This window comes from Balaenoptera ricei, chromosome 14, assembly GCF_028023285.1.
Source record: "Balaenoptera ricei isolate mBalRic1 chromosome 14, mBalRic1.hap2, whole genome shotgun sequence".
Taxonomy (NCBI): domain Eukaryota; kingdom Metazoa; phylum Chordata; class Mammalia; order Artiodactyla; family Balaenopteridae; genus Balaenoptera; species Balaenoptera ricei.
The window spans coordinates 27629659-27642187 of record NC_082652.1 but is presented as its reverse complement, the minus strand read 5'-3'; the positions used below and the strand labels follow the sequence as shown (position 1 = coordinate 27642187).

Sequence of the window (12529 nt, the reverse complement as noted above, 5' to 3'; positions counted from 1 at the left end):
GTGCTGGCCCCTGGTTTCTGTCTTCCCTGAGCCACACCCACTGTGTATACAAGGAAAGCACTCCCTGCCTGGGCCAGGGGTGGACCCTGTTAGTGGGTCTTCTGGTGACACGGTGGGGTGCCACTTGTGGGCCTGTACCCTGGCCTGCATCCTTCCTCTCAGGCAGCATCTTCTCCAAGCTTGGTCTGTGACCCAGCGTGGCAGGACCCCTAGTGAAATTGCAGCTGTCTGGCTTGACCCGGACTCACTCCTAGGAGGCCCAGCACCCGCCTTGTAGGGGCCCCAGGGCCGGTGGCTAGGCTGGCGGCAGTTGGAGAACCACTGCAGGGGTGTCGCAGGGCGGTCCTGCGGGCCCACCAGCCTCCTGCCCTTCGCTGTCATTGCCTCGTGCGCATCGCCCCATGGAGAAACGTTGTCTCCCTGCCTTTGTACAGCCTCGACCCTAACGCGACCTCCGGACGCCCACCGCAGGTCCTGCTGTCCCCCAGGCCGTACAGCCTCCGCGCCTCTGGCCAGCCTGCGCTGTGCCCGCGCCCGTGGGCCCCCGCTTCCTACCTGGGAGTCACCCCGCCCTCGAGGGGACACAGGTGGGACCACTGCAGCCGTAGGACTGGCGTGGCGGCGCTGATTCCGGTGCGTGCTGACGAAACGAACCGATCTTTGAGATTATGAAAATAAAGCTGCTGGAAAGAACCTGCCCGAGCCGCGTGGTTCCGTCAGAAACGGCCACTGGACGTGAATGTGCAGCCGGGCGCCCGCCGGCCCGAGCGGACGCCGAGATCACCTCCGCCACGTGGCTAGCCAGCCCTGGGGACCCTGGGGGCATGCCCGGTTCAAACCGGCCTCGGCTCCGCCCCAGCCACCAGGCCCCGCCCACACAGGCCTCCAGGCCCCGCCCTCCCTCGACTGTTATTGGCTGCCAACCCGGACGTCCTGTTCAGTGGCGCGTCTCAAGGAGGTGGGCGAGGAGCTAGTGGTGAGATCTCGGGGCTCATTGGTCCCTCCGCCCGTCAGTCACGCGGCGGCCCGCGGGCTCGGGAGGCGGGTTAGGCAGTCCCGGGACATGGCGGAAGGTGGAGGCTGGCAGGTAAGTGCGGTGGGACCCGGGGACCCGCGGGGCCAGGTCGGGAGGACGGAGACCGGGTCCGTCCGTGCGGGACGGGCTGGCGCGCACCGGGTTCCCCGCTCACTCCCCCGTCCCCGTCCCCGCAGCCGCCGCGCCCGTGCGAGGCCTACCGCGCAGAGTGGGAGCTCTGCAGCAGCGCCGGCCACTTCCTGCGCCACTACTACGTCCACGGCGAGCGGCCGGCCTGCGGGCAGTGGCGGCGCGACCTGGACAGCTGCCGCGAGTGGGAGGAGCGTCGCAGCGCCGAGGCCCAGGTGACCCGACCGGGCGTGCCGAGCCCTGAAAGACCAGGAACCAGCCCGGGGGCACGAGACGCTGGGAGAGGGGGGCGGGCCTTAAAAAAGGGGTTCGATTCCAGCCTCCACGTGTGCTGGGGAGCGTGCTTTGATTTATATCCTTAAAAGGTCAGTCTGGCTGCCACGCTGAGAGAGGATATGGTGGAGGTGCTAGAGACCAGTAAGGAGGGGGTTGTGGTCCATACATTCAGCAGACACTTACCACTTGGGACGCTCTTGGGGATCCAGGAGTGATGAGAACACAGCCCCTGTCCTCCCGACTCCTACATCCTAGTCTAGGATACAGCGGTGTCCTGGAGCTGATGGGGGCGTGGGTGGGGGTGGGGGGATGGAGCGAAGCTGTGAAGGCGCAGTGCTCACGGGGCGTGCGGGGGAGGGAGCCAGCAGGACTGCCAAGTGTAAAAGAAAATGACAAGTCCGAGATCAGTGGAAAACGGGAGAGGTAGTTTGCAGCCTATATGGCAAGAGATTAATAACCTTTGTACATATATATATATCTTTTAAAAATAGCTGTCACATATCAGTAAGAAAAATGGGAACGATTTCAGAATAGAAAAGTAGGCAAAGGGCACACAGAAGGAATTAATTCTAAAAGAAAACCAAATAGCCTGATATATACTTAAAATGACAGTTACTGCCCAGCGGAATGTCCGTAGGGGTTTGGAGAGTCGGGGCACCTGGGCAGTGTTTGTGGAATGTCAGGTTTTCTGAGTATCTAAATGTCAAATGCATACCTTTTGATCCCACAGTTTTACTCCTGGAAGTTTATCCTAGGGAGGTAACTGGGTAACAACTGAAAGTTCAAAATGTCCATTGTGTCACCATTTGTAATAGTGCAAAGACTGAAAGTGACCTAAAGTCCAGTAATAGACATTTGACCAGATAACGTCTTCCCCACCACGGAGAACTACACAGCCATTAAGAAAAATAGATAGTAACCTATCCCCATGTGGAAAGGTGCTCGCAGTATGTCACTTAATGAGAAAAGCAGGACGTGCACCAGCCAGGAGAAGATTATTCCTTCTTTAGGGAAATGGGTGATAGCCCTGAAATGCGGGCCTCAAATGGAATTGGGGAAGCTGTGAACTTCACCTCTGGGAGGGAGGTCTGCAGGGCTTTCATATTTACTTTGCATTTCTGATCGCTTTTTAACAAGAACAATACATTACATTTGAGACAATAGAGCTTGAGGGAAAACAGATGGAAGAGGTGAAATTCTACGTGTAAAGGGGCCAGCATAGCACCTGGCACCCCCTCAGGCCCCATCATGGTTGTGACCTGCTGCCCTGGGTTTACTGGCCTGGGTGGTGGCGCCCACTGTCTGTCGTGTGTGTGTGTGTGTGTGTGCACGTGCATGCGTGCGTGTGTGCCCCGTCATGGTTGTGACCTGCTGCCCTGGGTTTACTGGCCTGGGTGGTGGCGCCCACTGTCTGTCGTGTGTGTGTGTGCGCGCCTGCCTGCCTGCCTGCCTGTCTCTGGCCTCTTCCCTCCTCTGGCCGCTCTTTCAGGCTCATCTCTCCTCCTGCCTCAGCCCCCAGCCCCTCTTATCTGGTGAATCTGATTAGGTCAACCAAAGGCATCAAGCCCTGGGACCCAGAAGAATTAAAAATATCCTCTAAATGGTCATCTGCACAGTAGGTTTTTCACGGTAGCTTGGAGAATGATCTAGATGTGTGTGTGGTAACCACCCCCACCCCACCCCACCCTGCACTCACCAGGGCTTGCTGGGCTGCGTTTGTCATGTGTGTGAGTGGGCACCGAGAGGAGGGAGGTACAGGGCACCCGTGAGGCCACAGGTGACCGGGTCTCCTTTGCAGCGGTCCCTACGTGAGAGCGAGCAGGCGAGAGTCCGGGCTGCACGGAAGCACGGCCTGGTGTGGGCCCCCAGGCAGAGCCCCCCTGCAGACTGGCACCTCCCTCTGCCCCAGGACAACGACCGGTGACAGGCCCAAATAGTCCAGAAGGTCCCTGGGAGCTTCCGCCTGGTGTGGGACACAGAGTCCCCGTCTCCAGCCTCGCCTGCCCCGCCACACTCAGAGCCAGTTCACCCAGCGTGCAGCTCCAGGAAGCCAGGCACCCCCACGTGTCCCTGTGGGCGGCCAACGGGCAGGCCTGGGGACAGCAGCAAGGAGAGGCTGTCCCAATGGCTGGGCTCCTCAGTTGAACACTTGAGGGGCAGCCCGGATCCGTGTGGATGCACAGGTGGCCCCGTCTGGCCCTGGTCTGGTGACGGCCACGCAGTGCTGGCCACAGGTGTCCTCCCACCGCGGCCACTCCCTCTGCTCCTCTGTAGGCGCGGGCGGCATCACCTCCTCGGTCCACAGCTCCAGGACACACAACCCTGTGTAAAGAGGGTTCCTAGACTCTTGGCTGAAGACACCCAAGCCCAAGACACATGGAATTTTGGTCTCCTTCCCTCAGAATTTCCCCTGGTCGTTTTTTGAAAATGTGGAATATATCAAAAGACATTTCACAGGTTTGATTCCAAACAGAAGCTGAAAATTAAATCCAGTTTAATTTTGAAAGGGTTAGATTTATAACCTGACGTTGTGCTGGCCAGTATTAGAATTTTGTATGCTTACACTCTTGTAGATGTTTTTAAAATATATGTATTTGAACCAACGAGAACACTAGTTCTTTAGAGGTCTCTTTATTATGGGTGAAACGATTTAGCATCTGTGCCGTGTAACAGGCCCCACCATGTGGTGCTGAGGGTCAGGCCTGCGGCATCTCAGTGCCTCCCTCACGACCTGGCCAGAGGTGGTGGTTCAACATCATTTAACTCATTCTTGGGGGCAAAATAATCCATCACTTCAGAAGGGCATACATTGAGAGTAAAATCTCCCATCATGTGTGTTTGCTCTTGTGCGCCCCAAGAGTCCTTTGTGACTGTGTACCTGTGAGTGGTGGGGTGCGCACAAAGGACTCCCGCAGCAGAGGTGAGTATAAAGAAGACCCAGGGTCCCCCTGTCGCAGGGGGGAGCCCTGGTGTGTCTGAGGCAACCAGGGTCCATCCACTGTGGCTGCGTTCACGGGCATTTCTGGCCGAGGAGGGGGAGGGAGGCTGCTACAGCTCCACCTGTGTCCTCCTTGCTCTGAAACCCAGGCAGGGAGGCCGTCTGTCTGGAATGGCAGCCGCTTCTGGTGGAGCCCCGCTCCTGCTGCTGCTGGGTTAGGGCCGTGGGCGCCTGTGGCCAGGTGCTGGCTCCATCAGGAGTCCCACAACTTCTTGGGTGCTGAGCGAGCTCCACCGCAGATGATCGTCACCCTGGAAAATGTGCCTGTGTCCACCCATGTCCACCCCTCATGTCTGCACACCCTGGGACCACAGGCTTGAAACGGACAAGTGGCCTCAGAGTCCCATGGAGTTCAGGAGACAGACATGAACGTTCAAACATCAGCTGTGAAGAAAATGGACAGTGACAAGGAAGAGCATCATCTTTCAAACTTTGGGGACAGAGCCCACAGTGATAAGCAGTTTGCATTGTGACCTGGTGCATCCTGTTACATGGAGCACTGTCACTGAGCGGGGCTTCGTGGAGCAGCACCTGCCCCCACCCTGTGAGATACTGCTGCTGGGCCTGGCTCCATTACGTGACGCCGTGAAAGGACGTAATTACAGGGATGCGAATGGTTATGGGGCCAGGGGTCAGGGACATGGGGCAGCATCCTGTGGTGCAGGACCACAGGGGTGGCTGTGCTGTGACACGTGGACACACGGATGAGCACAGCTGCATCTGGGAGCCTGGACCTACTCTGGCTGCACAGCCTATCTCTGGGTGCTGGCATGACTGGCCCTGTAAAATGTGACACTGGGGGTAGCCAGAGGAACCACACACAGCACCTCCCTGTTGATTTCCAACCTCTTGTCAATCTATAATTACTTCTAAATAAAAGGTTAAAACAGCTGGCCATGACCCACTGACATGATCATACAACCTCGTGGATGAAATCTGTAAGTTGGGAGGTGGGGGAGGCTCAGGGTCCGAGCCTAGACCTGGAGGAGGAGGCTGGAGGCTTTAGGCAGAGGCCACATGCTGATGAGGTGGGGGCGGGGTGTGATTTTCCGGGGTGGGGTAGCCAGGGCCCTCTAGGAAAATGGATAATCTGAATTCTTACTCAGGTGAAGTGTTCCGCTGGTTTGTTTGCACTGAGGTGGTGAAGAACCAAAGCCTTTCTGAGGTGGTGATGCAAGGGGTACAAGTGGACCTCCGCCTACACTGCACCCTCACTGTTAGACTGCATTATGTACCCCCAGTTCCTCCGGGGAAGGTCTAACCCCCTGCCGCTCTGAGAGATTATTTGAAGATGGATCTTTAAAGAGGTGCTTAATGTGAAATGGGGTCACGTGGGTGGGCCCTAATCCAATGACTGGTGTCCTTATAGGAAATCAGGACACAGACACAGAGGGATGATCACGTGGGTACACGAGAAGATGGCCGTCTACACGCCAAGGAGAGAGGCCTTGGGAGAAACCAGCCCTGCCGACACCTGGATCATGGGCATCCAGCCTCTGGAACTGAGAGAAATAAATGTGAGTTGTTTCAGCCCCTTGGTCTGTGGTGTTTTGATCCGGTGCCAGAGCTCACTCATACACTCCCTGCTCCAGACTAACAGCGGCCTCTGCCTGGCCAGGTGTCATGCCCTCCTGGAGGACACATGGCCTCACGCAGTGGGGTCCCTGCCGCTCGACACTCTCCTCAGCCTCCCCCATACCCCGCAGCTTGAAACCCAAAGCCAGCCCTGCCTCTCCTCCGGGTGCAGGCGACACACCGCACAGCGGCATGTCCTTCACCTCCGTTCCTGAGGTCACTTTGTGCCTCTTGCTGGTGGCATCTGCCCCACACAGTTGGAATCCTTTTCACTGGAGGGCAGTGATCAATGTTTTGGCCTTCCTCTCCCCAGTACCAGGCAAAGAAGGGCAGCCTCCCCAACCCCCGTGCACGCTCAGGTGAATTAACTGTGACTCTGACCTAAGACAGACACTTGGTTAACGCATTTATTCACAGCAGGCCTGAGCCTGGGGGTGCAGGCTCCCGAGGGCAGCATCCTGAGGGCAGCTGCCTGCAGCTCTATCTCTTGAACTCCACCTGTGTGTACACCTTGGTGATGTCGTGGTACCTGCCTTCCGGGGGCTGGTAGTTGGTGATCGGCGGCGTGTAGTCTGGCCCTTGTCTCTCAAAGGGAAACAGACTGGGGTCCCGCTTGGTGGCCTCGGCATGGAGTTCTGGGGCCGTGAGCTTCAGCTCCTGCAGAGCTTCCTGCTGGGCCTCGAGCAGGGACGCAATGGCGCCCCTCTCCATCTCATGCTCACACTGCTTGTACAGTGACCATTTCTTCAGAAGCAGGGCTCTCCGCTCATTCTCTTCAAAGGGGAGTTCCACTGGCGGCCGCTGCCTGGGAACACAGAGCCAAGGGCATGAACCTGGGGGCACCGACCGACTGCACGGGACCCGAGTGTCCCCACTGCCAGATGCAGATGGAACTTAGGGACAAATTAAGGGACAGAATGTTGGACGTGGCAGCAGCGGCAACTGACACCTAGAACCACTGCCGTTTTCTTTACGTGAAGAAAAGAAACAACAGTGCTCTCAGCAGATTGTGGCAGCACGTCCTGTGTGCCAAGCAGAGCCTGCTGGTGGGGAAACGTGGCTTTGGAGAAAAGTCAAATGGTGTTATGAAAACGGACACCAATATCCCAGGGAGTCAAGAGCCTGTATCAGCCCTGGAGACCCAAAAATGCACCTGCCTTGTCCCACTTACATGGCGAGGTACTACTTTATAAATGGTACGCACTTCTGAGAAGAAGGCAGCAATTCCACCAACCCCACACACGACACATCCCAGCTATGAGCATCTGCATCCTAGAGCAGGCGGCTAAGGGTTTCCTACCAGCAGGAAGGGGTAAGAGCTGCAGGCCCAGGGCCCCAGTCGTCAATCACAGCTAAACTCCTCTGCAAGAGCAACACTCCAAACTCGCTCCAGCATCTGCCCTGAGCTTCCTTCCCACAATCAGCCATTCAGCAGCAGCGCCCAGGAATGCTTTCTCCACCTCCCACGAGACAATCCAGGAGAAGAGGACTCAGAACAGGGCCAAGCCAGCCCAAGCCTATGACCCCTTCCCATTGCAGGTGTGAAGTGCAGACGGAACTTCCTGAAGGTCACAGAACTCCTTTGCTCTGAAGACCTCAACCCTAGAGGGCCCGTACCTCGCTTTATTCAAGAACTTGACGGGCGTGATAAAATCCTCAATGGGAACGAGCTCCTGGCTCGCCTTTTCCAGTCGTCGGATCCTCTTTTTCAAGCGCTCCTTTGCTGCTTGGTCTTTTTTAGGGTCCACCTTCTTCTTCTTTTGCAGAGGTTCTGCTCTAAAGGATAAAGCAAACACTAAACATTTTCCTCTTTGGCCTTGTGAACGTGCAGAGACATGGCACTAGGGAAAGTGCCTGCAAACTTGTACTGAGCTCTCCCGCGGGAAAGGACTGTGTGGGCCTGGCCTCCCACTGAGTGTGGCAGGGAGACGGCCTCCACGGGGGGTCCTCATGAGAACTGTGTGGGCACGGTCAACCCAGGAAGGCGTGGAAAAACTCCATGGGGTGTCAGGGTATAAATTAAAGGGAAGTGCTCATCTTTAGTGAGGGGTTTCAGGTGGGCCTTGGGATAGCACTGAAAAGTGAAAATACCAAACTGATGAATTAGAAGCTCGTTACATTATTTATTTATTAATTGAAGTATAGTTGATTTACAATGTTGTGTTAATTTCTGCTGTACAGCATAGTGACTCATATATACATTCTTTTTTATATTCTTTTCCATTATGCTTTATCTCAGGATATAGAATATAGTTCCCTGTGCTACACTATAGGACCTTGTTGTTTATCCATTAGAAGCTCGTTACTCACATTTTAAATGGATTTGTGATTTATAAAAATGATTTGACTAAGAGAGACAGTATAATAAAAATAACTGGCAAGTTCCTGTTTATACTTTTTGAGATTTCTTAACAAATTTCCCTATCCTCGAGCACGGACAAAAGTCTGATTTACCCTCAGGAACATATCTCCTATGCTGATAAGTTACTATTCAGAACAACCGAATCTCTAGCATCAAGACTGAGTTTTATGAATGAAGTCCCTAGAAAGTATTCAGGGTCCCAGGTGGAAAATAGAATCCTCTCACCTCCCCCCACCTCTCCGGAGAGTAAGAAACGGAAGTGCTGACTGTGCTCTTTAAAATTTTACACAAGAATGCCTTGAGAGCTAATTAACTTTTCTTTAAACCACTTTTGCATTTATCTTTTGATCTCTGATTACAGACATAACGGTATTTCATATGAAAAGACATAAGGGCATCCATCTAAATTTAACTGAGAAACTTCGCAGACTGAACATCTACCATCCTTGCTCGCTGGGTTCCCGTGCGCGACCCCCCAGGCCGGGCCCGCGGCCGGGTTACCTCATGGGCACGAGTCCCCAGAAGGACAGCAACGAGGCCCGCTGGTGCGCGTCCCTCGTCTGCGTCGGCCGCGCTCCCAGGAGCCTGGAAGAGACCGAGTGTGTATCAACGCCCGCCTCCCCGTTAAGGTCACTCACGAGCCCCGTAACTGCGGGGTGAGACCGCCAAGGCAAGCAGGGAAGCTCTCAATCCGCGTCCCCGCGCGCCCCGGGCATCCGCGCCCCAGCCCCTCCGCGCTCACCGGCTCGGCGGGCGCAGAGAACGCGAGACCGCCCCCAGCGCCGCGGCCGCCATGCCTCCCGGTCGCCGACGGCCGCTTCCGGGCGCGCGCCCCTAGGCGGTCCGGCCCGCGGTGCGCCGCTCTCGGGTCCGACAGCCGCGCAGCCCCGCGCTCCCGCGTTCCGGCCGCCGCGTCTAGCCCTGCCTCCGACGTGGCCCCGCCCCGCGCCCGGCGCCTCGCACCTCGCGCCGATCGGGGGCCTACTTCTCGCGGGCGCCGCTCCCTTGCCGCTCCCGAGCAGCTTGGCCTGCGCCCCGCGAGGGTCGAGACCCGCAGTGAGGCCGGCGGGGCCGAAGGGGCTAAGAGTCCGCGCACGTGAGGCGGCCTGGGCGTCCAGTAAACGCTCCGGCTCGTTCGCCGACGTCGGAGCCGGGCCGCGGTGGCTGCACCGGCGCGGCACGTGGCCTGCGCTCGCGGGCGACAAATGAACACGCGCTGGGGGCGGTAGAAGCCTGTTAATTAGTCGGCTCCGCACCGGCGGGCGGAGCGGCCAGGCCGTCTGCGCCGCCCGGCCCCGCCCGGCCGGGGCGCACCCCAGGTCCCGCTCGCACGTCCGCGCGCTCCCTGCCGGCCGGTCTCTCGCTCGCGGCCGTGCGGGGCGGACCCGAAGAGGAGCCGCCTTCCCGCCCGGCCGGCCGAGGAGCCGGGCGGCCCGTGCGCGCGGGGAGCGGTTTCCCGCCGGCGCTGTTTGGCAGGTGCGCGCCGTGACTTCCGGCGTTGCCCGGGAGCCGCCGGAGGAGGAGCGGCGCGGGGGATGCGGCTGTGGCGGCGGCGGCGGCGGCCGAGCGCGGGGGTCGGCTGCGGCGGCGGCGGGGGGCGCGGGTCGACGATGGCGCGGCGGCGCTGAGGGCGGGGGGCGGGCGGCGGCTGGAGGGCGGGCGGCGCGGGCGGCGGCGGCTCCATGGCCCGGGCGCGCTGAGGGACGCGGCTCTCGCCTCAGCCCGGCGGCGGCGGCGGCGGCGGCCGAACAATGAAGCTCCTGAAGCCGACCTGGGTCAATCACAATGGTGAGTGCGCGCGAGGGTCGCGGGGGGCCGAGCCCGGAGACGGGCCGTGGTCTGGAGCCAGGTGGGAGCCGCACGCAGGCCTGCCCGCCTCGCTCCGATGCCGAGTGCCCGGTGCCCGCCCCGCGGGCCCGGCGGTCGCGGACTTTGTCCTCGCGCGAGGAGACCGGGAGCCGGGCACGTGCTCGCCCACGTCCGCCTCGCCCCGGCCCTTGCTCCAAGCCCTCGGCCGCCCGCCTGTGGTCCGGGCAGGGTTAGCGGCCCTGGGCTCCGGCCGGGATGTGCCAGGACGTTCCAGTGTGTGAAACTGGAGCGGAGTGGTCTTTCAGTGCCGGGGTGTAGACCTGGAATGGGCACGTCCTGCCATGCCAGAGGGGCTGGATCTGGTGACAGTGCTTTAGGTGGGGTACCGTGATTCTGGGCTGAGGTCCCCCAGTCCGAGGAATTACGTTCACACTGAGCTGGAGAATGAGGGCGACTCGGATGGGGCCCACGGGGCACAGGTGTGTGCTCGGAGAGGGCCTGCCTTAGCTCTGGGGCAGCGGCCCTAAAGCACACCCAGGGAGCGGACTCATCCAGTCCTCTGGTTGAGAAGAGACTCTGGTACAGAGAAGCGCGGTAACCAGCAGTTTTGCCGTAGTTCTACCTGGCCCGCACAGCTGCTGCAGGAGTTGACCTTCACCCCCTAGGAAGGTGAGGGGAGCGAGCCCCCATCCCCTGCCGGTAGTAGTGAGCCCAGGGAGCAGTACTCCAGCTGAGGGCCCGCAGCCTGGATGGCCCGACTGCTGGTAGGCAAAGAGTCACCCTGATTCTGTCTTGTTCCTCATTTCTACTTTGCTGTGCGACTAGAGGGAGCTAGTTTTCTTTTAGAACAAGTTGGGTAGATGCTTTTGCCTTTCTTGTGTTGCTTTTTAGTTTTGAACTTGATCTCAGGATGCTTGCTTTCTATTGCTGCAGCCTTTCCATCTTCTAGCAGGACATCCTTCTCATTTTTCAGGGCCCGGGTGAGGTCCCCTTTTCCTTTTGTTACCATTCCTCTTGAGTTACTCCACTAGACGCGCTCTGTCCCTGTGGGTGTACATTCCTTGTGCCCCTAGGGCGCAGACTGCCTCGCTCCCCTCTGCATTCCCTGCCACACTCAGCAATGCCTTTCACGTAGAGGGTCTGTGATAAACGTTGGCTGATGCAGTTAACAGAGCTGAGGTTGCCATAACTTACTAAGACAGCTAGGTTGACAGTATGTGAAAGCAAAATCAGTGAACCCTGGTTTCATTTCTCCTGTGTTGGTCTCCAAGCGCATTTCCTGACATGTAGTGTGAGATCATTCCCTGGAGAACTGGGCAAATGTTCAGTAATTATAAATTGTGGTGCTTGTGAATCAGGAAGGGAAAAGTTTTTATGATGAGCTAGTTTGCTGTGCAAGTGAAGTCTGAAGGAATTTTCATTTTGACACTGCCTAGATAAGGTTGTGTGTGTTGTGTACCCTCCTCCAGCCTCCCTTCTGCCATGTAATTTATAACTTCGTGATAAGCTCCTTTGTAGGACACAAGTTTTATGCTGTGTAGGCACAAGTAAGTCAGGATGCTTAAGCTATTGTTTAGGCACAAACGAGAGAGAGTCTGCAGCCAGGCCGCAGCCAGTAGTCCCCACCTGGCAGGGTGGGCTGAGCTGTGGGCCTGGGGCCTCTTGTTGCTGCCGCCTCTCCACGGTCCTCGAGTAGAACCTGATGGTATCTGCCCTGCCTTCTTCGTAGTGTGATTGTGGTGTTTGCTTGGGAAGGAAGACAAAGTGCTCCCCGAGATAATAGAAGAAATTGAGACTCTTTTAAACCTGTTCTTTGTCAAGTTTCCTTTCTTTTAAAATCTCCTGGAATCGCCCGTCTCATTGAGTGTTCAGGACTGTCGGGTAAATTACTGCTCTCCTGAAGGACATACTGATGGTCTGGATCAGTACTGAGCTGTCCTTTAAAGACTGGTGAATAGGGGGAGCTGCTGGGGGCGAGCGCTGCTTAGCCAGGAGCCCAAGTGATGGGTGGTGGCCAGTAAAGTCGAATGTGCTTTGGATTAACGAACCCAAAAGACCGTGGTGGTTTGGAGAGAGCATCACTGCACTTTCTGGCTTCCTGACTCTGCATTCAGTCTCCTGACTGATTATGCAGCTTGAACATACTTTTTCAGGGGTCTAAGAGCCCAAAGAGGGAGGGAGCAGAGAGCCCTGCGTTTTCCCTGAGGTGGCGGGATTCATCAAATACTGTAAGCGGGCAAGTTGAAAGCAGAGAGAGAAGTGTCTGTTGGGTGCAGGTGTGCCCTCAGTCTTCGTTTTCCTGGCTGATGACAGTAGTGAGACCTTTCCTCCAAGGGAGGGTTTC

The 12529-nt window shown here is 57.5% G+C and overlaps 3 protein-coding genes across 7 annotated transcripts in view; 2 read left to right on the top strand and 1 right to left on the bottom strand.

The window, feature by feature from the left end:
* Positions 1-990: 990 nt before the first annotated feature.
* C14H22orf39 (chromosome 14 C22orf39 homolog) lies at positions 991-8404 on the top strand. Of its 2 annotated transcripts, none has more exons than XM_059894174.1 (3): positions 991-1087; positions 1213-1380; positions 5809-8404. In XM_059894174.1, the coding sequence occupies exons 1-3, from the start codon at positions 1064-1066 to the stop codon at positions 6034-6036; spliced, it is 420 nt and encodes a 139-aa protein (XP_059750157.1). In that variant the 5' UTR covers positions 991-1063; the 3' UTR covers positions 6037-8404. The 2 variants fall into 2 exon arrangements, with proteins under 2 accessions (XP_059750157.1, XP_059750158.1); XM_059894175.1 differs by lacking the exon at positions 5809-8404 and adding an exon at positions 3240-4050.
* On the bottom strand, positions 6408-9442 carry MRPL40 (mitochondrial ribosomal protein L40). Of its 2 annotated transcripts, none has more exons than XM_059894172.1 (4): positions 9362-9442; positions 8878-8961; positions 7632-7790; positions 6408-6819 (listed from the first exon to the last, which is right to left on the bottom strand). In XM_059894172.1, the coding sequence occupies exons 2-4, from the start codon at positions 8880-8882 to the stop codon at positions 6495-6497; spliced, it is 489 nt and encodes a 162-aa protein (XP_059750155.1). In that variant the 5' UTR covers positions 8883-8961; positions 9362-9442; the 3' UTR covers positions 6408-6494. The 2 variants fall into 2 exon arrangements, with proteins under 2 accessions (XP_059750155.1, XP_059750154.1); XM_059894171.1 differs by lacking the exon at positions 9362-9442 and adding an exon at positions 9119-9222.
* Positions 9443-10050: 608 nt separating this feature from the next.
* Positions 10051-12529, top strand: part of LOC132347616 (protein HIRA) — a 74484-nt gene continuing 72005 nt past the window's right edge. For all 3 annotated transcript variants that reach the window (XM_059894296.1, XM_059894295.1, XM_059894301.1), the window contains exon 1: positions 10051-10164. In XM_059894296.1, coding sequence (XP_059750279.1) covers positions 10128-10164 — 37 coding nt within the window. In that variant the 5' untranslated portion in view covers positions 10051-10127. The remainder of the gene's footprint in view (positions 10165-12529) is intronic.

Coding starts and splice junctions, on each gene's coding strand:
- MRPL40 (XM_059894171.1), bottom strand. CDS start 9,171: ATGGCGGCCGCGGCGCTGGGGGCGGTCTCGCGTTCTCTGCGCCCGCCG. Junction 7,791..8,877: donor TGGGGACTCGTGCCCATGAG/GTAACCCGGCCG, acceptor TTTATCCTTTAG/AGCAGAACCTCTGCAAAAGA. Junction 6,820..7,631: donor AAGTTCTTGAATAAAGCGAG/GTACGGGCCCTC, acceptor CTGTGTTCCCAG/GCAGCGGCCGCCAGTGGAAC.
- C14H22orf39 (XM_059894174.1), top strand. CDS start 1,064: ATGGCGGAAGGTGGAGGCTGGCAG. Junction 1,088..1,212: donor CGGAAGGTGGAGGCTGGCAG/GTAAGTGCGGTG, acceptor CCGTCCCCGCAG/CCGCCGCGCCCGTGCGAGGC. Junction 1,381..5,808: donor GTCGCAGCGCCGAGGCCCAG/GTGACCCGACCG, acceptor GTGTCCTTATAG/GAAATCAGGACACAGACACA.